The sequence below is a fragment of the Oncorhynchus mykiss genome, chromosome 1 (genome assembly GCF_057628025.1).
Source record: "Oncorhynchus mykiss isolate SJ-2025 chromosome 1, ASM5762802v1, whole genome shotgun sequence".
NCBI classification, from domain to species: Eukaryota; Metazoa; Chordata; class Actinopteri; order Salmoniformes; family Salmonidae; genus Oncorhynchus; species Oncorhynchus mykiss.
Genome location: NC_143022.1, coordinates 86,615,457 through 86,637,072, shown reverse-complemented (window position 1 = coordinate 86,637,072; position 21,616 = coordinate 86,615,457). Strand labels below are relative to the sequence as shown.

General features: G+C 43.0%; 1 protein-coding gene across 36 annotated transcripts; it reads right to left on the bottom strand.

Moving 5' to 3' along the window:
* On the bottom strand, positions 1–21,607 carry LOC110530670 (WASH complex subunit 2C). 36 transcript variants are annotated; one of them, XM_090242548.1, is made up of 27 exons: positions 21,285–21,607; positions 20,695–20,838; positions 20,243–20,407; positions 19,728–19,799; positions 19,452–19,622; positions 19,051–19,144; positions 18,816–18,877; positions 18,621–18,677; positions 18,220–18,306; positions 17,862–17,946; positions 15,935–16,050; positions 15,662–15,716; positions 15,364–15,417; positions 14,680–14,859; positions 14,329–14,426; positions 10,697–10,789; positions 10,502–10,603; positions 7,837–7,994; positions 7,581–7,704; positions 5,693–5,926; positions 5,318–5,497; positions 5,094–5,225; positions 4,613–4,696; positions 3,720–3,854; positions 2,932–3,606; positions 946–1,105; positions 1–770 (listed from the first exon to the last, which is right to left on the bottom strand). In XM_090242548.1, the coding sequence occupies exons 2-27, from the start codon at positions 20,836–20,838 to the stop codon at positions 622–624; spliced, it is 3,666 nt and encodes a 1,221-aa protein (XP_090098674.1). In that variant the 5' UTR covers positions 21,285–21,607; the 3' UTR covers positions 1–621. The 36 variants fall into 36 exon arrangements, with proteins under 36 accessions (XP_090098674.1, XP_090098579.1, XP_090098613.1 ...); XM_090242453.1 differs by having other exon boundaries at positions 3,702–3,854; positions 5,318–5,500; positions 17,862–17,964; positions 21,285–21,446; XM_090242487.1 differs by having other exon boundaries at positions 5,318–5,500; positions 17,862–17,964; positions 21,285–21,446.
* Between the last annotated feature and the right edge of the window lie 9 nt (positions 21,608–21,616).

Here is a 21,616-nt window from a genome sequence, read left to right as displayed (position 1 = left end):
TTTTACATTTAGCAAAATATAATTTAATTATTTAAAAAAAATAATCTATTGTCATTTATCACAGGCAAAGTTAACAAATGTAACAATTTAATATTAATTGAAAAACAAAAACAAATGATTTCATAACGGTGATATGGCACAGCCCGATGGTGACATGTAATCTCAGAATGGCAATGTTAATCCACATACCCAGAACTCAACTACATGTATAAATCATTGACTATTTCTTTATTAGCAGCTGGCCTAATGATGGCCAAGTCCTGCCACCATGGACATTAAATAAAGACAAATAGTTACTTGTTATCAATCAGAGATGGGTTTAAATCTTTATCCTGGGTTTAAATTTCCATCCAAGGTTATGCCGATCGATGGATTGCTTTTATATAAATAGTCTATATAGAAATAGTCTTTATAAGAACAGTGTTAATATCTCCAACCCCTTTTTCAGTCCTCCAAAACAACGTTTTCTGCACAATTGTACAGTTAGCGACAGCATCCCAAATGGCACCCTATTCCCCACATAGTGCACACCCTATGAGCCCTGGTCAAAAGTAATGAACCGTCTAGTGAATACGGTGCCATTTGGGACAAAGTTTTAGTTAATCAGGAACAGTCCACGGTTCAGTTCCCACCCAGAGCATCGAGAGGGTCGTCGAAGATGTTGCCCAAGCCATCCGCTGCACTGGTGTCCTGGGAGGGAGGGCTTTTCCTGAACTTGGATGGAGGCTGCTTGGCCATTGGCTTCACAGTGCTGGGAGAGAAGACGTCATCTGTACAGAGAGAGCATGTCCAGTAGATGTTTCAGTTCAACCTGGTGGCAATGGCATTGTAAGAATGTGTGTGTAAGTATACCCATGTCTGTGGTAAATTTCAACGTGCATGTTGAAAGTTATTGAGGAACAACGATGCAAGATATTCTGAAATATGTGCTCTGCAAACACCCACCCATATCATCATGAAATATGGACTTAGTCTCCGCCTTCTTGAACTTCTCTTTTGGTTTTGAAGTGGCCGTCAAATCAGCAAAGATGTCAACTTTGTCGTCAAACAGGCTGGTATCCAGAGATTTGTCTTTGTGAGCTTTGGGGGTCGTCTCCGCTTCATCCTGGGACAACAGAATAAGACACATTCAGAAAAAAAGCAGTCTTTACAGGTCTTTACGGTCTTTACAGTCAACAGTTTCCCATGTGTCTCAAGAATGGTCCAGTACCCAAAGGACATCCAGCCAACTTTACAACTGTGGGAAGCGTTTTTGGGCCAGAATCCCTGTGCTTTTGACACCTTGTAGAGTCCATGCCCTGACAAACTGAGGCTGTTTTGAGGTCAAAAGGGGGGGTTACAACTCAATTAGGAAGGTGTTCCTAATGTTCAGTATACTCAGTGTATGTCTGCTGCAGACAGACAAAAGAGCATGAGAAAATTTGTTTTAATCTGTCATGGAAAGAAAAGTGCTGAAAACAGGTCAACTAAACATTTAAAAAGAAGATGAAAAACTTGCTATAGGATGAAAAATACCTGAGTTTCGGCACAGACACCACCGATTAGTGCTGGCTGATTTTGTAAACATTTTTTTACAACTTTATTTAATCTTTATTTAACAAGGCAAGTCAGTTAAGAACACATTCTTATTTTCAATGACGGCCTAGGAACAGTGGGTTAACTGCCTGTTCAGGGGCAGAACGACAGATTTTTACCTTGTCAGCTCAGTGATTCAATCTTGCAACCTTACGGTTAACTAGTCCAACGCTCTAACCACCTGCCTCACGAGGAGCCCGCCTGTTCTGCGAATGCAGTAAGAAGCTGGTGTAATGATGTGATGTGAAATGGCTAGCTAGTTAGCGGGGTGCGCGCTAATAGCGTTTCAAACGTCACTCGCTCTGAGACTTGGAGTAGTTATTCCCCTTGCTCTGCATGGGTAACGCTGCTTCGAGGGTGGCTGTTGTCGTTGTGTTCCTGGTTCGAGCCCAGGTCGGAGCGAGTAGAGGTAAGGAAGCTATACTGTTACACTGGCAATACTAAAGTGCCTATAAGAACATCCAATAGTCAAAGGTATATGAAATACAAATGGTATAGAGAGAAATAGTCCTATAATTCCTATAATATTGAAGACTCATGTTTAAAGGAACCACCAGCTTTCAAATGTTCTCATGTTCTGAGCAAGGAACTTAAATGTTAGCTTTCTTACAAGGCACATATTGCACTTTTACTTTCTTCTCCAACACTTTGTTTTTGCATTATTTAAACCAAATTGAACATGTTTCATTATTTATTTGAGGATAAATTGATTTTATTGATGTATTATATTAAGTTAAATAAGTGTTCATTCAGGGCCTCCCGGGTGGCGCAGTGGTTAAGGGTGCTGTACTGCAGCGCCAGCTGTTCCACCAGAGACCCTGGGTTTGTGCCCAGGCTCTGTCGTAACCGGCCACGACCGGGAGGTCCGTGGGGCAACGCACAATTGGCCTAGCGTCGCCCGGGTTAGGGAGGGGTTGGCCGATAGGGATATCCTTGTCTCATCGCGCACCAGCGACTCCTGTGGCGGGCCGGGCGCAGTGCGCGCTAACCAAGGTTGCCAGGTTCACGGTGTTTCCTCCGACACATTGGTGCGGCTGGCTTCCGGGTTGGATGCGCGCTGTGTTAAGAAGCAGTGCGGCTTGGTTGGGTTGTACATCGGAGGACGCATGACTTTCAACCTTCGTCTCTCCCGAGCCTGTACGGGAGTTGTAGCGATGAGACAAGATACAATTGGATACCACAAAATTGGGGAGAAAACGGGGTAAAATGTAAATAAATAAAAAATGTGTTCATTCAGTATTGTTGTAATTGTCATTATTACTATTATCAAATCATAAATCGGTCGATATTTCCTCCAACTAGTACGATGAAAAATAAACTAACATTTCAATAAATAATACGGACAGATTGACTTACAATAATGACCAAGAGGTTCTGTTTGGGAGTAGAGTTGCTTCCTGCCTTAGTGACTTTCCTTCCAGCAGTAATTTTAGTAGTGGGAGTAGAGCTCTTTCCCAGCACAAAGATACCCTCTTCATCCTCCTCCAGGAAGGAAGAGGCCTTCGCCGACCTCGGTTTGACCTTCTGGAACAAGTCACCCATGGGGTCGTCAAAAAGGGACGGAGGGGTCGCTTCTTTCTCTTTCTTCGGCGTCAACTCACCCTCCGTAGTCTTTGTGGCGAGTTTGGGGACTGGGGCTAGGGCAGGGACAGACCCAAACAGGTCAGCCTCGTCGGGAGAGGGCAGCACCTTCACCTTGCTTCCCATAGAAAAGTCTCTCTTTAGAGGGGTGTTGGACACTGGTAGTGTTAGAACTGATGGTCTGACAGAGACATCAGTGAGCGGGGGTTGGGAGGGTAAGGAGGCAGGTAAGAAGGAGGGTAAGCCAGTGGTTGGGGCTTGGTTGGGTAGACTAGGCCGGGGCAGGGTTAAGTTAAGTAGTGCCAAACTAGGCTGGGTTGGATGAGGTAGGGTTGGGCTGTGTCCGGCCGGGTCCTCTCCCTGGTTTTTCTGGTCCACGGAGCTCTGTGCTGACATCTGCCGTGCTGCCCTGGTCTGGGGCCTGCGGCGGATGGAGCCTTTAGCTCGACCCTACAGGAAGAGAAGATGCATGAAGTCATAACAGGGGCTGATTAAGGAAGGAAGCTTTAGGTGTGCTTTGTTTCCCCCACACCCCAGTGCCTGACCTCTGACCCTTGACCAACCTTGTTGGCACACTGTAGCACAGCCACCGGTACAGGGCGGTCGAAGCTAAGCCCTCCGTCGCTGGGGGACTGGGTCCATGCTGGACTGGGGCTGAGGCCTGGTAGGAGGGCAACAGGGTTGATCACCAGGTTGGTCTGAGAGTGGGGAGGAGGAACACATTTGTTCATCAACTAAAGTCCTTTATAAGAGAGTGTTTGTCGCCCAGTGAGGACACATGCAAATGGTTATCACATTATAGAATTGGATTTACAAGTAATTTTGTTCATGCAGTTCCTCATGATCATCAGAACAAAGCGGTAGACAGAAAGAGAGAGCCCAAGAATAAAGCCAAAATGCAGACATAGGAATGACATCTATTCATGCAATTTCAGGAAGAAGAAAGGCTGAGCAATCGCTTTCAGTCTGATGGTAAAAAACGAAACATTATGCGAATCACTCGACAGTCACGCTGTCGCAGTTTAGCTTTTAAACCAGCAGTGGAAAAGACGACGTGATTCATGTCAAAGGCTGAGGTTCAAAGATGTCTGGCAGAGAACACATGGACAACATTCCCTTGAAATATATCACAGTGGAACAAGTCTCAACTGAGAGGAGAGAGCATTACTGTCTATAGATATCCTTCAAATTCTCAAACACTTCAATCATAAACACATTGGCAATCACATAGACTGCAGAGCACTAAGGCTGCATTTACACAGGCAGCCCAAATCTGATCCTTAAATTTATTTATTTTTTAAATTGTCTTTTCACCAATCAGATCAGCTCTGAAAAAAAAATCTAATGTGAAAAGATATGATGCGATTGATCAAAAGACCAATTAGTTGAAAAAAATATTGGAATTGGGCAGTCTTTGTAAACCAGCCTTCGTAAGACTTTGTTTCATCAGCCTTACCTCACTCCCTGTGACTGGTTCTGTGACAGAAGGTTTTAGGGATGGCTCGTCTTTACCGGGTTTACTGGGCTTCGCCGATACTTTCTGAGGTCAAATGAAAGACAAGGACTGAGGGTGAAGTCATCAGTAAATGAATAAAGTTGTTATTGTATTGATTGAATAGGGTACCGGCTGAAGAGCTTTGGGATTGACAGAACTGAAGAGGTCATCTTCATTACTAAAAAGTGTTGGGGCTGCCGACCTCACTGAGCTGGGCCTGGACTTCACTGAGCTACTAGCATTACTGGGCCTGAACCTCTGAGACAGGAACACAGCACTTTATCACCAGGAATATCATAAGTACAATTAATCTATCACTAAAAGTAATAGCAGGTAGTACGCGTCAATGTGCATCCACCCTGGTCCTGGTGAGTGCAGGCTTTTGCGCTCGCCCAACACTAACACCTTTCCCATCTCACTGAGTGCGGTCCCTAGCACTCACCACAAACTTGTCAGGCGTGGCGAAGATGTCAACGTCAGGGTGGTTGTCTCTCTGCTGAGTGTGACTGAAGAGCAGTTCCTCATCCTGGAACACCCCGGTACTGCTCTTGGTATGAGGACGCTCCTCTGCAGGCTAACGCACAGACATAGGATTTACACACATATACAGACAGACGCAAGCACACAGGAATTGTAAGTAGTATGAATAAACAAACCCAGACAAACCTTTAGTGTGTTTATGGTAGCTGGTTTGCTAGGTATGGAGATGGGGACAGTCCAGTCAGCACCCTCCTCATCATCAAACAGACTGACGGTGTTCTTCTTCATTTTGGACTCCTTTTCCATGGGGGGCGGGCCCTCAGACAGGAAGTCATCACCATCCGTCTCGTCCAATGGGCTCTTAGTCTGCTTGTTAAGTGACAGGAATATATAAAGAGAGTCTGAGTACAGCACCTTACACTTAGGAGCAGGGCTCCATCTCAATTCACCTTTCCTCTCTCCTTACCTCAATCTCAACCATACTGGAAGAGAATGTCCAAGGTCCGTCCTAGATTTGAGCTTAGGGGGAACTTCTACCCTCAGCCTTATGTAGCGTCTCACCTTGGCTGCTCCCAGTCGGTCTCCCAGCACGTTGATCCCTCCAAACAGACTGACGGCCCCTACTGGCTTCTTCTTACTCTCACTGCACTCTAATAGAGAGGACAGGGGCTGTACCTCAGGACCCGTCGCTGCCCTCTCCTCTGCACGCCTCTTCTCCACTGGGGGAGGTGATGCCGTCACCTCAGGTTTGTCTGTGTGGACCCGTGAGAGGGCTGGGGAGGCCACAGCAGCAGCCTAGAGAACAGGGCAAGGGCACAGGAGACAAGGGGTGAATGACAAGTTGTTTAAAATTCAATAATACATACATATCACTGCAGGGATGTTACCACACATATTTCCATGAAGAGTACAACAAACATGAATAAAAATAGTACTTTACCAAAGAAACTATGAATAAAAACATTTTCATTCTATATTTGAATTGTTTTGAAATAATAGATAAGAGCCTACATCCAGTGCATTCAGAAAGTAATCAGACCCCTTGACTTATTCCACATTTTGTTAAGTAACAGCCGTATTCTAAAATGTATTACATTGGGAGGGTTTTCCTCATCAATCTACACAATATCCCATAATGACAAAGCAAAAACATGTTAAGAAAAAAAAAAAGGAAAAATGACATGTACAGAAGTATTCAGACCCTCAGTACTTTGTAGAAGCACCTTTGGCAGCGATTACAGCCTTGCGTCTTCTTGGGTATGACGCTACAAGTTTGGCACACCTGTATTTGGGGAGTTTCTCCCATTCTTCTCTGCAGATCCTCTCAAGCTCTGTCAGGTTGGATGGGGAGCGTTGCTGCACAGCTATTTCCAGGTCTCTCCAGAGAAGTTCAATTGGGTTCAAGTCCGGGCTCTGGCTGGGCCACTCAAGGACAATCAGAGACTTGTCCTGAAGCCACTTCTGCATTGTTTTGGCTGTGTGCTTTGAGTGGTTGTCCTGTTGGAAGGAGAACCATCTCACCAGTCTGAGGTCCTTAGCGATATGGAGCGGGTTTTCATGAAGGATCTTTTTTCCATTCATTTTTCTCTTGATCCTGACTAGTCTCCCAGTCCCTGCCGCTGAAAAACATCCACACAGCATGATGCTGCCACCACCATGTTTCACCGTAGGCATGGTACCAGGCTTCCTCCAGACTTGACGCTTGCATTCAGGCCAAAGAGTTCAATCTTGGTTTCATCAGACAAGATAATCTTGTTTCTCATTGTCTGAGAGTCTTTAGATGTCTTTTGGCAAACTCCAAGCGGGCTGTCATTTTCCTTTTACTGAGGAGTGGCTTCAGTCTGGCCACTCTACCATAAAGGCTTGATTGGTAGAGTGCTGCAGAGATGGTTGTCCTTCTGGAAGGTTCTCCCATCTCCAGAGGTACTCTGGAGCTCTGTCAGTGTGGTGAGTGTCTTTCCAAATCATCTCCAATCAATTGAATTTACCACAAGTGAACTCCAATCAAGTTGCAGACACATCTCAAGGATGATCAATGAAACAGGATGCACCTGAGCTCAATTTCAAGACTCATAGTAAAGGGTCTGAATACTTAAGTAAATTAGGTATTTTGGTTTATTTTTATATAAATTTGCAAACATTTCTAAAAACCTGTTATCACTTTCTCATCTAGGGGTATTGTGTGTAGATTGATGATGATTTTTATTGACTTAACCCATTTTAGAATAAGGCTGTAACATAACAAAATGTGGAAAAAGGGAAGGGGTCTGAACACTTTCCGAATGCACGGTATTACTGAATTCCATTGTTGCCTCGAAGGCTTTTCATCTTTAGGTTATTATTCATGTCAGTGGCTACTTCCCAAAATTGCAACCTATTCCCTATATAGTGCACTATATAGGGAACAGGGTGCCATTTATGACAGACAGAATCTGTAACCCAGGCTTACTTTAGGGTCAGCTAGAGTAGAGCTGTTGTTGATGGCTGGTGTGAAGACGAAGAGGGATCCCTTATCTTCACCATCCTCAGTCTCATCTTCAAACAGGAGAGACGCTCTCTGTGGCTTCTTCGGACTGCATCAACACAGACATTTACACCCATCAAAACACCACCAAGACCCTAACTAGGGATAGTGATTTCACTTCTTTTTTTTTAACACTACTCAAACATTTTAACGTCTCTTTTGTTGGGGATATAAAGTTTACCTCAACTCCTTGGTAGCAGCAAAGAGATCGTCATCATACTCATCGAACAGGCTGTCGAAAGGATCTGCTTTGACACTGCGTAGACGATAAGGGTTGCTATCACTGGACTTCATCCCTCCAGTCTTTCCTGCACTATGCTTGGAGCTCATCCAATGGTCCTGATGCAGACAGAATACAAAGGGTTAAATAGATAGCAGTTGTTGAATTATTAGCGACAACCTTCACTATCAAGCCCGGTTCAAAATCTACCCCTTGCCCCCTACCCTTCTGGTGTTTGCAGATTTGTAAGAGTAGGATGGTTGTAAGATATACAGTGCCTTGTGAAAGTATTCGGCCCCCTTGAACTTTGCGACCTTTTGCCACATTTCAGGCTTCAAACATAAAGATATAAAACTGTATTTTTTTGTGAAGAATCAACAACAAGTGGGACACAATCATGAAGTGGAACAACATTTATTGGATATTTCAAACTTTTTTAACAAATCAAAAACTGAAAAATTGGGTGTGCAAAATTATTCAGCCCCCTTAAGTTAATACTTTGTAGCGCCACCTTTTGCTGCGATTACAGCTGTAAGTCGCTTGGGGTATGTCTCTATCAGTTTTGCACATCGAGAGACTGACATTTTTTCCCATTCCTCCTTGCAAAACAGCTCGAGCTCAGTGAGGTTGGATGGAGAGCATTTGTGAACAGCAGTTTTCAGTTCTTTCCACAGATTCTCGATTGGATTCAGATTGGATCATTGTCTTGTTGGAAGACAAATCTCCGTCCCAGGTCTTTTGCAGACTCCATCAGGTTTTCTTCCAGAATGGTCCTGTATTTGGCTCCATCCATCTTCCCATCAATTTGAACCATCTTCCCTGTCCCTGCTGAAGAAAAGCAGGCCCAAACCATGATGCTGCCACCACCATGTTTGACAGTGGGCATGGTGTGTTCAGGGTGATGAGCTGTGTTGCTTTTACGCCAAACATAACGTTTTGCAATGTTGCCAAAAAGTTCAATTTTGGTTTCATCTGACCAGAGCACCTTCTTCCACATGTTTGGTGTGTCTCCCAGGTGGCTTGTGGCAAACTTTAAACAACACTTTTTATGGATATCTTTAAGAAATGGCTTTCTTCTTGCCACTCTTCCATAAAGGCCAGATTTGTGCATTATACGACTGATTGTTGTCCTATGGACAGAGTCTCCCACCTCAGCTGTAGATCTCTGCAGTTCATCCAGAGTGATCATGGGCCTCTTGGCTGCATCTCTGATCAGTCTTCTCCTTGTATGAGCTGAAAGTTTAGAGGGACGGCCAGGTCTTGGTAGATTTGCAGTGGTCTGATACTCCTTCCATTTCAATATTATCGCTTGCACAGTGCTCCTTGGGATGTTTAAAGCTTGGGAAATCTTTTTGTATCCAAATCCGGCTTTAAACTTCTTCACAACAGTATCTCGGACCTGCCTGGTGTGTTCCTTGTTCTTCATGACGCTCTCTACGCTTTTAACAGACCTCTGAGACTATCACAGTGCAGGTGCATTTATACGGAGACTTGATTACACACAGGTGGATTGTATTTATCATCATTAGTCATTTAGGTCAACATTGGATCATTCAGAGATCCTCACTGAACTTCTGGAGAGAGTTTGCTGCACTGAAAGTAAAGGGGCTGAATAATTTTGCACGCCCAATTTTTCAGTTTTTGATTTGTTAAAAAAGTTTGAAATATCCAATAAATGTTGTTCCACTTCCTGATTGTGTCCCACTTGTTGTTGATTCTTCACAAAAAAATACAGTTTTATATCTTTATGTTTGAAGCCTGAAATGTGGCAAAAGGTCGCAAAGTTCAAGGGGGCCGAATACTTTCGCAAGGCACTGTATTTGAAGCTGTTCTGAGCCCATTGGATGGAGTTGCCATCACCATATTGGCTATGGGCAATTCCACAGTTACAGAGTGATGCAGAAACTCAGATCTTACACTTTAAAATATATGTCAAACAAAAACCAATGATTGAAAAGTTACGCAAACCATACAACCCTAAGCCCAAGGACAACAATTTCCACAGAAATTGTTACAAAAACTACATTTACTTGAAGAACAGTGCAGATGTAAAGTTTGGTAACAGAATGACGGTTTGTTCCATCTGTACTGTTCTTCAAGTAAATGTGTTTTTGTAAAATGTTCTGTGGAAACTGTTAAAAGTAGTCTTTGTGCATAGAGTTGTATGGTTTATAAAAATAAATATTTACACTACTGGTCAAAGGTTTTAGAACACCTACTATGCCAAGAGTGTGCAAAGCTGTCAAGGCAAAGGGTGGCTACTTTGAAGAATCTTAAATATGAAATATAGTTTGATTTGTTGAACACTTTTTTGGTTACTACACAATTCCATATGTGTTATTTCATAGTTTATATCTTCACTATTATTCTACAATGTAGAAAATAGTAAAAAAATAAAGAAAAAGCCTTGAATGAGGAGGTGTTGTAAAACCTTTGACCGGTAGTGTATATATATTTTTCTACAGAAATGATCACTCAGATACTGTGGAATTGCCCACACACCTGTCCAGTTATTTCAGATCTGTTAATACAAAAATGGGTAGTGGCTACAGAAGGAGGCATTCTTTTCTGAAAGGCTGTTGTTGAACTGAAGTTTATGTAGCAAGGTTCCGTTCCCTCCCATTACCGCGTCATCACTGAAGAGGGCACTAGAGACAGGTTTCTTGACTTGTGGTGTGGCATCTTCAGTTTGGCTTGATTTAGACTTCTTCGCAGACACAAACAGATCCTGCATAATGAAAGAAAGTGGTTAGATACGAAGAGGAAGGTACCAATTCATTATATTTTATGGGCCGATATCAGTCATAGCTCATTTTCTCACCTCATCCTCCTCGTCAACAAATATGGACAGAAGAGCTTTGCTCTGAAGTGTCGGTTCCGGCTTGGACTGACTCTTAGGGATGGTTGGACCTATCTGTAGAAAGACAGGGACAGAAAGTTGAGGTAAAATCTGTGAAACAAAGTGTGCTCCATGATCACCCCGAAAATTCTACAGGGTTCATACAGTGGCAAGTCAAATTCAAGGACTTAAGTACTTTTTCAATCACTAATATTTATTTTCAAGGACCATCAATCTGTAATTGTTCATATTATGTCATTGGGGCGGCAGGGTAGCCTAGTGGTTAGAGTGTTGGGCTAGTAATCGGAAGGTTGCAAGTTCAAATCCCCGAGCTGACAAGGTACAAATCTGTCGTTCTGCACCTGAACAGGCAGTTAATCCACTGTTCCTAGGCCGTCATTGAAAATAAGAATTTGTTCTTAACTGACTTGCCTAGTAAAAATAAATGTATCTAGACGCCACCAGATGGCAGTAAATGGAGGAACCCAATGAAGGGGGGGAAAAAGTAGTTTCATCACTACCTTACAAGTTCTACTCAATAATACGTTGTTTCACTACATACATGAGTGGTATGTCAGTACTGATGAGGTTCTAATTTGAGTAGTGATGAGCAGAGTTTTGCTACATGCCTACTGGTGAACACACATTACTACACAACTCCAGCTTAATGACTGTTGCCATCATCAGTGCAACATGTAATCATGATACCCAAGTCCCCTAAATCAATAACCATGATCACGTATCCAACTTAATATGTAGGTTGTTCACCCATTAATTCAAGGTTTATACAAATATGTCCGTTCAACAGAGAATTGCGTCAGAAAAACAGTAGTCTAACCCCCATGTCGCTACCATAGATGGTTTAAAAGTTAGACAATTTACTCTGAGAATCTAGCATGTTTAGAGTGAATGGAATGTCATCACAGGCATGATCAAAGTGGCCACTGCTCCATAGAACTCTGCTCCGCAGCAGAACATCACTAACAGGCCTCCCGAGCGGCACAGCGGTCTAAAGCACTGCTTCGCAGTGCTAGAGGCGGCATACAGATCCGGGTTTGATCCCGGGCTGTGTCACAGCCTGCTACGACCAGGAGACCCATGAGGCGTCCGGTGTCGTCCGGGATGTCCTTGTCCCATCCCGCTCTAGTGACTCCTTGTGGCAGGCCGGGCATTTGCAAACTGACTTCGGTCGCCAGTTGGACAGTGTTTCCTCCGACACATCGGTGCAGCTGGCTTCCAGGTTAAGCGAGCAGTGTGTCAAGAAGCAGTGCGGCTTGGCAGGGTCGTGTTCCGGAAGACGCATGGCTCTTGACCTTGGCCTCTCACGAGTCCGTACGAGAGTTGCAGCGATAGGACAATTGGATACCACGAAATTGTGGAGAAAAAGAGGTAAAAAGTCAACTAGTGGCTGCAGGTCAAACGAGTGGGAAAAATTGTCTTTTTCTAAATGAAATCTGCAGTATAAAAACAAAATAGGGACTAAATATGCATTTATTTACAAAGCTAACAGACATTTTTAATAACCACCCTCCATGAAGACAATATGTTCATGTTTTCGTTGTATATTTCTGAATCTTTCCCTTTAAATCGGCATAGAAATGCACCTCAACGCAGATTGGTATCAAGTTGATTTTGATTGGTCTAACTTGCAAAAACACCTCCAAATGCCAAATATGGAAGAGATAGAGATAGATCACTGACCATCTCGAATCCCACCGTACCTTCTCCGCTGTGCAATCTGGTTTCCGAGCCGGTCAGGGGTGTACCTCAGCCACGCTCAAGGTACTAAACGATATCATAACCGCCATCGATAAAAGACAGTACTGTGCAGCCGTCTTCATAGACCTTGCCAAGGCTTTCGACTCTGTCAATCACCGTATTCTTATCGGCAGACTCAGTAGCCTCGGTTTTTCGGATGACTGCCTTGCCTGGTTCACCAATTACTTTGCAGACAGAGTTCAGTGTGTCAAATCGGAGGGCATGCTGTCCGGTCCTCTGGCAGTCTCTATGGGGGTGCCACAGGGTTTAATTCTCGGGCCGACTCTTTTCTCTGTATATATCAATGATGTTTCTCATGCTGCGGGCGATTCCCTGATCCACCTCTACGCAGACGACACCATTCTATATACTTCCGGCCCGTCCTTGGACACTGTGCTATCTAACCTCCAAACCAGCTTCAATGCCATACAACTCATTCCGTGGCCTCCAACTGCTCTTAAACGCTAGTAAAACCAAATGCATGCTTTTCAACCGTTCGCTGCTTGCACCCGCACGCCTGACCAGCATCACCACCCTGGATGGTTCCGACCTTGAATATGTGGACATCTATAAGTACCTAGGTGTCTGGCTAGACTCTAAACTCTCCTTCCAGACTCATATCAAACATCTCCAATCGAAAATCAAATCAAGAGTCGGCTTTCTATTCAGCAACAAAGCCTCCTTCACTCACGCCGCCAAACTTACCCAGGTAAAACTGACTATCCTACCGATCCTCGACTTCGGCGATGTCATCTACAAAATTGCTTCCAACACTCTACTCAGCAAACTGGATGCAGTTTATCACAGTGCCATCCGTTTTGTCACTAAAGCACCTTATACCACCCACCACTGCGACTTGTATGCTCTAGTCGGCTGGCCCTCGCTACATATTCGTCGCCAGACCCACTGGCTCCAGGTCATCTACAAGTCCATGCTAGGTAAAGCTCCACCTTATCTCAGTTCACTGGTTACGATGGCAACACCCACCCGTAGCACGCGCTCCAGCAGGTGTATCTCACTGATCATCCCTAAAGCCAACACCTCATTTGGCCGCCTTTCGTTCCAGTTCTCTGCTGCCTGTGACTGGAACGAATTGCAAAAATCGCTGAAGTTGGAGACTTTTATCTCCCTCACCAACTTCAAACATCTGCTATCTGAGCAGCTAACCAATCACTGCAGCTGTACATAGTCTATTGGTAAATAGCCCACCCATTTTCACCTACCTCATCCCCATACTGTTTTTATTTATTTATTTTTCTGCTCTTTTGCACACCAATATCTCTACCTGTACATAACCATCTGATCATTTATCACTCCAGTGTTAATCTGCATAATTGTAATTATTCGCCTACCTTCTCATGCCTTTTGCACACAATGTATATAGACTCCCCTTTTTTCTACTGTGTTATTGACTTGTTAATTGTTTACTCCATGTGTAACTCTGTGTTGTCTGTTCACACTGCTATGCCTTATCTTGGCCAGGTCGCAGTTGCAAATGAGAACTTGTTCTCAACTAGCCTACCTGGTGAAATAAAGGTGAATAAAATAAAAAATTTTTTTTTTAAAAGACCCAAGAGCAGCGCAGTCGAAACTAGCAACAGTCACAACAAACCAACATTCTTATTTCATCAACACTGTCAAGTATAAGTATACTAAAGTTAAATTGCAGAGAACAATGTAATGATTCATTGTGTGTGATTTATAATGACATGGGACAAAGAAAACCATGTTTTGACACAACTTTCATAGCATCCTCTTGAATTGCCCCGTTTTTCTCTACATTCTAAGGTAGTGAGCGGAGTCCCTATGATACAGTATAGGTAAAAACAATGCTCTGTACACGTGTGTATATTCACCTGTTCTTCCTCCTCCATCTCACTGAAGATGTCACCATCCTCATCACCTCCTCCAAACAGATCCACTGTCGTCTTCTGCTTGGGTTCCTCCTGTCCAGCTGAACACAGGTAACAACACATTATGAGTGTTTGTGCTAAAGACAGTTATAGTGTGGCAAGATCTAAGATGTGAAACTTACTGCATGAACAAAAATAAGGTGAACACTTGATTCACATACCTAAGAGTAACTGATGTATTGGCGTGATGTCAAAGTAAGATTTTCACTGATATTTTACGATCATTGATCTCAAAATGGGATCTCGCCCATCATGCTAGCGAGAGAGAGAGAGGTTACAGTTTGATTGACTTACCTGAGTTGGATTTATTAAGGCTTTCGCCGGTGAAGAAGTGATCCTCCTCATCGTCAAACAGCCCCCCTAAAGCGGTCTTTCTAGGGGCTGATGTCCGAGTCTTGATGGGTTTGACTAGACTGCCGTTCTCTCTACCCTCCACTGAGTCAGAGTCATTAGGAGTGCCAAACAGGCTGTTCTCTATGGGGAAAGAAGAGGACAGGATAGACTCGTCAGACAAAGTCTGGAGAGGATAAAATTGTCAATACCATCACAGAATTGTCAACATAGTACAGTAGACTGTCTGTGGTCATGTATTGTAATAGTATTTAGTATGTATTTAATCAATCCAATTCAGAAAGGCAGGACGGTATCTTCAGAGGCATTATGTTCTCAAGCCACAGAAAACTGTCTCTATCATTTGAGTAACTGTTATTACGGTTTAATCTTTGAAAGGCCTTGGTTGTCCTTAGGGCATGTTTCTATGCTCCCGAGTGGCGCAGCGGTCTAAGACACTGCATGTCAGTGCAAGAGGAGTCACTGCAGTCCCTGGTTCGAATCACATCCGGGCTTGATTGGGAGTCCCATAGGGCGGCGTACAGCGTCGTCCAGGTTTGGCCGGTGTAGGCCGTCATTGTAAATAAGATTTTGTTCTTAACTGACTTGCTAAATAAAGGTTAAATAAATACATACAAATTGTATTACCTGGGAAAATTGGAACAGCCCCTGAAGGAATCTTCGTAGCAGGCTTGACAAGTTCTGGCAGGAACACAAAGATCAAATGAATAAGGTAACCCACGACAAATAAATTATAAACAGTGACCACAGCCATTACACAAAATTAACAACATTCTCAATTCACTTACAAGAAAACATCCTGAAAAGGAAAGCAACCATCTAAACTTGCAGAACAAACAAAATAAATGTTGATTGCAAAACATCTAGTGTGTCCTAATGAAAACATCCTTGGTGCTTCAACAGATAGTTTTATGGCTATTATTACCTGTGATCTTCTCCTCTGCTACAGGCTGTTTAGGTGGATCAGAGAACAGATCCCCCTGGACAACAAACATCATATTATCAGGGTCGCTATGGTTTCAGACAAAACTCATTTAATGTACTCTTCGGGAGCTTTCAAAAGGCTGTAGATTGATTTGATTCTTTGAACAGTTCACTTATTGATTTCTATCCATCATATTATGTGAAACAACAATGGGTAAGTAACATGTAAAAAGTAAGACATGGAAGCTACAAAGTGGCGTTCATGTGAGCCTACCTCATCAAACAGTCCTCTCCCTCCACTGAAGAGGCCCCCTTTTCCTCCAAACGGAGAGAAGTCCTCGTCCTCCATCTTGGGTGGCCCGAATAACTCCTCGCTGTCATCTTCATCAGCTACAACACAAACAGGTGTCAACAACAAGTCAAAACAAATACTGGTAAACACTGCAATGTCATGACATCTAATTCAGTCCCTTTGGAGCGAGACCGACTCCACTAATGCTCTTCTGACTGAAGTGCTATGAATTAACAGTTAGCTTAGCAGGTACAATATAATTGGATACATAGTGAGAGAGATTAGGTGCTTGTACACAATGCGCAGTAAAGAAGACTCTTAGATGAGTGAACTGCTGTCCTACCCAGTGGCCTCTCAGCCTTGGGCTCTTTCTTTGCTTTACTGTTCTTCTTACAGGATTCAGAGAAGTGACACGGGGAAGGAAACATGAGCATGCAGAAAGAACAATGATATGTAGTGAAACATCTATGTGCTGTTGTAATCTGCCAACATGATTTGCATTATGAAATCACATGTTGTAGTATGGCCTACATTATGTTCAAATGTACCAACTGAAAACACATCTTGGAACGTGTATGGAGCAAATAGTGGCCATAATAATCAAAACAGAGGACAGATACATGAATTTAGGTAGATTGTTATTGAGTGAAGTGTAGGATCATTAGTCTGGGTGCCAGACTGTGTTTCCGCATAGTCATATGGCATATCAAGATGTTATCCTATATTTTAAGCCTGAATTGAGAATTACAGTGGCCGGAAAAAAGTATATGTGAACCCTTTGGAATTACCTGGATTTCTGCATACATTGGTCATCAAATTTGATCAAATCTTCATCCAAGTCACAACAATAGACAAACAGTGTGCTTAAACTAATAAGAAAGGAGAAAAAAAGGCACAGCACACCAACATCAAAACCTCACCCAACTGTAAAGTATTGTGGAAGGAGCATCATGGTTTGGGGCTGCTTCGCTGACTCAGGCCTGGACTCCTTGCTATCATTGACGTAAAAATGAATTCCCAAGTTTATCAAGACATTCTGCAGGAGAATGTTAGGCTGTCTGCCAATTGAAGCTCAACATAAGTTGGGTGATGCAACAGGACAACGACCCAAAACAATTAAATCTTCAACAGAAGAAAATACGCCTTCTGGAGAGGTCCAGTCAGAGTACTGACCTCACCCCGATTGAGATGCTGTGGCATGACCTCAAGAGCGGTTCACAAACATCCTCAAGAATATTGCTTAACTGAAAGCGTTTTGTAAAGAGGAATGGTCCAAAATTCCTCCTGACCGTTGTGGAGGTCTGATCCGCAACTACAGAAAACGTTTGGTTGAGGTTACTGCTGCCAAATGAGGGTCAACTAGTTATTAAATCCAAGGGTTCACATACCTTTTCCACCCTGCACTGTTAGTTTACACAGCGTGTTCAATAAAGACATGAAAACGTATCATTGTTTGAGTGTTATCAGTTTAAGCAGACTGTGTTTGTATATTGTTGTGACCTAGATGAAGATCAGATCAAATTTTATGACCAATTTATGCAGAAATCCAGGTATTTCCAAAGGGTTTACGTACTTTTTCTTGCCACTGTAGATAAAAAATGCAAGCAATTGTCTGAGGATGGTGCTGGACCATCTGACATAAAAAGAAAAGGACATTCTGATGAAAATGCTTTAAATAAAAAGGGTAAAAATCCAGGCATGTCACATTACTGCAAAGACACAGGGCCATACGATCATATGGCGATAAGTTAGCTAAAGCAGAAACACACTGGTACCCAGGCTAGCATATGAGCTCATACAGTTAACCTTCATAGAAACCATGACATGTTTAACATAAACCAAAACATGGTGGAGGTGATAATGGACGTGCTGAATAGTTTGTAATTCAGGTCATATCAACCCAACATACATGTGCGATCTCCCTCTGGCTTGCTGATAGGTTCCCCTTTGATTCTGGCGGCCAGCTCATCAGCAAAGGATGATGGTCTTGGGTTCTGAATGTGACACAAAGACTTCCGTAAAAGAGAGGTGGAATAGAACATCAATATTCATGTAAGGGGACATGCAATTAACTACAAAAAATATTTCACATTTATGTCTACATTCAATAGCGGAGACATGACACAATCATTATGCTCCCTCAAGTCATAAAACAGATGTATTAGCAATGTTGACTTAGCTGGATAAAGACTAGTTATATTTCAGAAATGATCTGTCCATCATATTATTAGTACCAGTCTCCATCAGCAAACCATAATCAAAAATACCTTTCTGTCATCATCATCTTCGTCTGATTCTCCGAATATGTCTGAATCTCCCTCCTCGTCCTCATCATCACTCAACATAGACAACTTCTGAAGGGGAAATCATTCAATGTCATCCATGAGGTTGCAAATAAAATCACAGTCCTCACTAAGGTGTAATCATTACCATCATCGCCATAAACATCAGCATGCTTATGGCCAGTGTCTAGAGTGTAGGTAGGATTCAATCAATCACACTTTTCTGTTGTGTTTCATCATTGATTAAATTGGCAAATACCTCAATCATCCCTTGTCAGAATTGTGCACACAGCGATACAATCCTGTACGTTGTTATTGTTATCACAGATATCAACTAACTCTGGGTTTGATCCTCGACCCTGACAGTCAGTGAAATTGACCTTCACCTTATTCTTAATGGTGCCTGGCCCCTCCTCATCCTGGTCGAAGTCATCGTCTGATTGCTGTTCACATAAACACCACAGGGATAATACAGTTATCTAAATCAAATTGTCAGTATTTTCAACTTATTTTGAGGATAACAATAATGCCAACTTCACACTTAAAAAACATTGACTCTTTCTGGATGAAAAAAGATTTACGTTAGCATCTTTGCCATCTTCGCTCACAATGACGGTGTCGCGATCACTGTCGACTGACATTTCTGTGAAGTAAAGAACGACATCAGTTTCACTTTCTCTCTGAGAAACACGGCTAATGTTAGACGAGAAACACTATGCTTGGAAGAGTGTTGAACACGAAGAATATAAACACATGCCAAGAATACACACACTTTCCTTCAGTAGAAAGAGTACATGAAGAACAGAGGTGATCTACCTTCACTGGAGAGGTCTCCCAGTCCAACGTCTTCTTGCCCCATAAAGAGCTGAGAGCCAATCAGATATGGTAAAGGCCTGTCCACATACAGGTCCTTCAAACAGAGAGAGGTGGGTTAGAGAAGGAAAGAAGGGGAGGAAGCAGTCAGAGAAAACGTTATTGGTCAATACGGGCAGAATCATTCAAATGATAGTCAACAAAAAATAAACGTGTACATCAGTTGTCAAAGTGCTTAACCTGTCCTACACCCCAAAGACAAATCAAAAACAGTGGCATGGAAACATTGGCCATCCTCCCTAGACTAGACTGGGCAGGTACCACTCCTAACGTGATATCTGGAGGCGTGAATAACTTGAATTCTCTCTCTAATCCTGTATGTTTCCAGATGATTCCAAACTCACCTTGGGCTCCAGTATGGGCTCCACTCTGTCTGTGGCCTCCTCGTCCTCCGAGTCAGAGTTTCCTGCCTTTACGTCTAGCTGCTCAAATGCAGAGTCCAGCACCATCAGACCGTAGTTCACTGCTTCCTGGACCTTAGGAATCAGCTGGGCTTCCTTCTGCTCACGAGTCTTCTAATGCGGGGTAATTGAATTTAACTATCCCCGGGGAGGAACTCGCGTTGTCACAGTGCTATACATGTCACAGCACATCAAGGAAGGAGTAGGTAGATGATTTACCTGCTCAGGCAGTCTCTCCAAGGCCTCAGGCTTTGGCACCGCCTCCTCCTCCACCTCCTCATCATACACTCTCTGATGAGGTCAACAAACACAAATATCAATAACACATCACACAATCAATACAAGAAGAATGAGTTAGAATCTATCAATGTAACACAGCACCTTGTGATCGTGAACAAAAAGAGGCGGCACCATGAGCAAGCAGATCATTAAACACAAGAGTCATCAGTTCCTCATAGTTCTGTACCGTGTAGCACGATTAATATTTTCTTAATTTTGTTAAATGCTTGTGAAGTTTCAAAATATCTGGGAAATGTAAAATACGGCACAACCATCCTCTAAAGAAGAACGGCACAAAGCTCAACAGAGGAACAGACATTGAAGCAAAACAAAGTACATCTGGATTACATATTAGACAAATCAAGGACAGGTAGTCCTTCCCCTGTTTCAGTCCGTTTTCTTCCATTAAAATGCTCTAATGAAGACGACCATTGTATTTCCAGTCCACAACGTACGTTTTCAATGAATTGTGTGTTGGAGAGCATGAGGAAATGGTTGAATACGGTGTGCATGCAACAGTCTGTGGCCTTGGTGTCTCTGATCAGTCCATCCAGCTGCTTCTCTATCTCATGAGTCTTTGACAGCATCCTCTGGGAGAAGTCTTGCAGGAACAGGAAGAGCTGTGGAGGAGGGGATACCAACAACTGTTTAATCTTCATCTATTCAACAGTGTATCTGATTGTTCAGTAACGGACGTTGTCTTTGCCACAGCGAAAAGGATAGTTAATCTGTTGCATTGCTGTTTACAACGCTATGTGAATGCTCTACCCATAACATGTAGAGTTAGAGACTGAGAGCCTGCCTGCCAGTCTGTTTCAGCCACCAGACGATACACTGTTAAATGCATTAGAAACAGCTGGTTATTCAGAAACTGAATAATAACTTGGAGATAATAACCAAAGCCTACTCCTGAGTCTGCAGCCAGGGACCAGTTGGCGCTGGTCTGTCGCATCTCTTCCAAGGTCCAGAGTCTCTCCCACACCTGGCCATCCTTCCCTGTGTGATTGCTCTTGCTGGGGACATTTGCCATGCCAACCGGCAACCCGCTCATCTGAAACAATATTGAAGGATTTATTCAGTGGGAATAACCTGGAGAAAACATTTCAAACGGGCGTTCAGCATGGACAATAACGATTTAAAAGTTATCTACTGTTTAGTGCAAACTGAAGGCCATCCATTACCTGATTTGTAAAAAATAAACCCAAATTATATAATTTAGGTAGTAACACAGGCATGTGGTTGGCAAATGCGAGCCAGATTAGCTAGCTAGTTTGGTACCCTAGTTAGCAAGCAAACTAGTTTTCGAACATTGTAGGTGCAATGCTTCATTAGGAAGTCGCAAGCTTTCGCAAAATTGCATTTGGAATGTTAGCTAGGTATAGGACGTTAGTTAGTTGAATAAATGTTGATGCACTGCCAGAGACTGGCTGGCTAGCTAGGCAATGATTCATTGAGAGCATACTCTCGCACTTTAAGGGATATTTTTACTAAACTCACCTTAGTAACTGTTGTAAAAACTGTTGTCCACGTTAGTGAAATATGAGCCCCAAAAGTCGTAAAAAGAGACTCGATTATGCTAAACTCAGCCGTTCCTCAATGAGCTTCTGACAGGTCGGCCATATTCTGTCTGGAGGCAATCAGCTGACGGCAGTCACCTGACTCAATGCAACGTTACCACATCAAATTGGCTATAGTAATCAATACATACAGGTCTTTGTTTGTATGATATGTAATGTATGTTGAATGCATTGTCATGTTATTGAATTGCATGCAGTTTTCCTTAGCTAGAATTGTTCATTTATTTACTCTAGGCCTAGTCTAATCTTTTG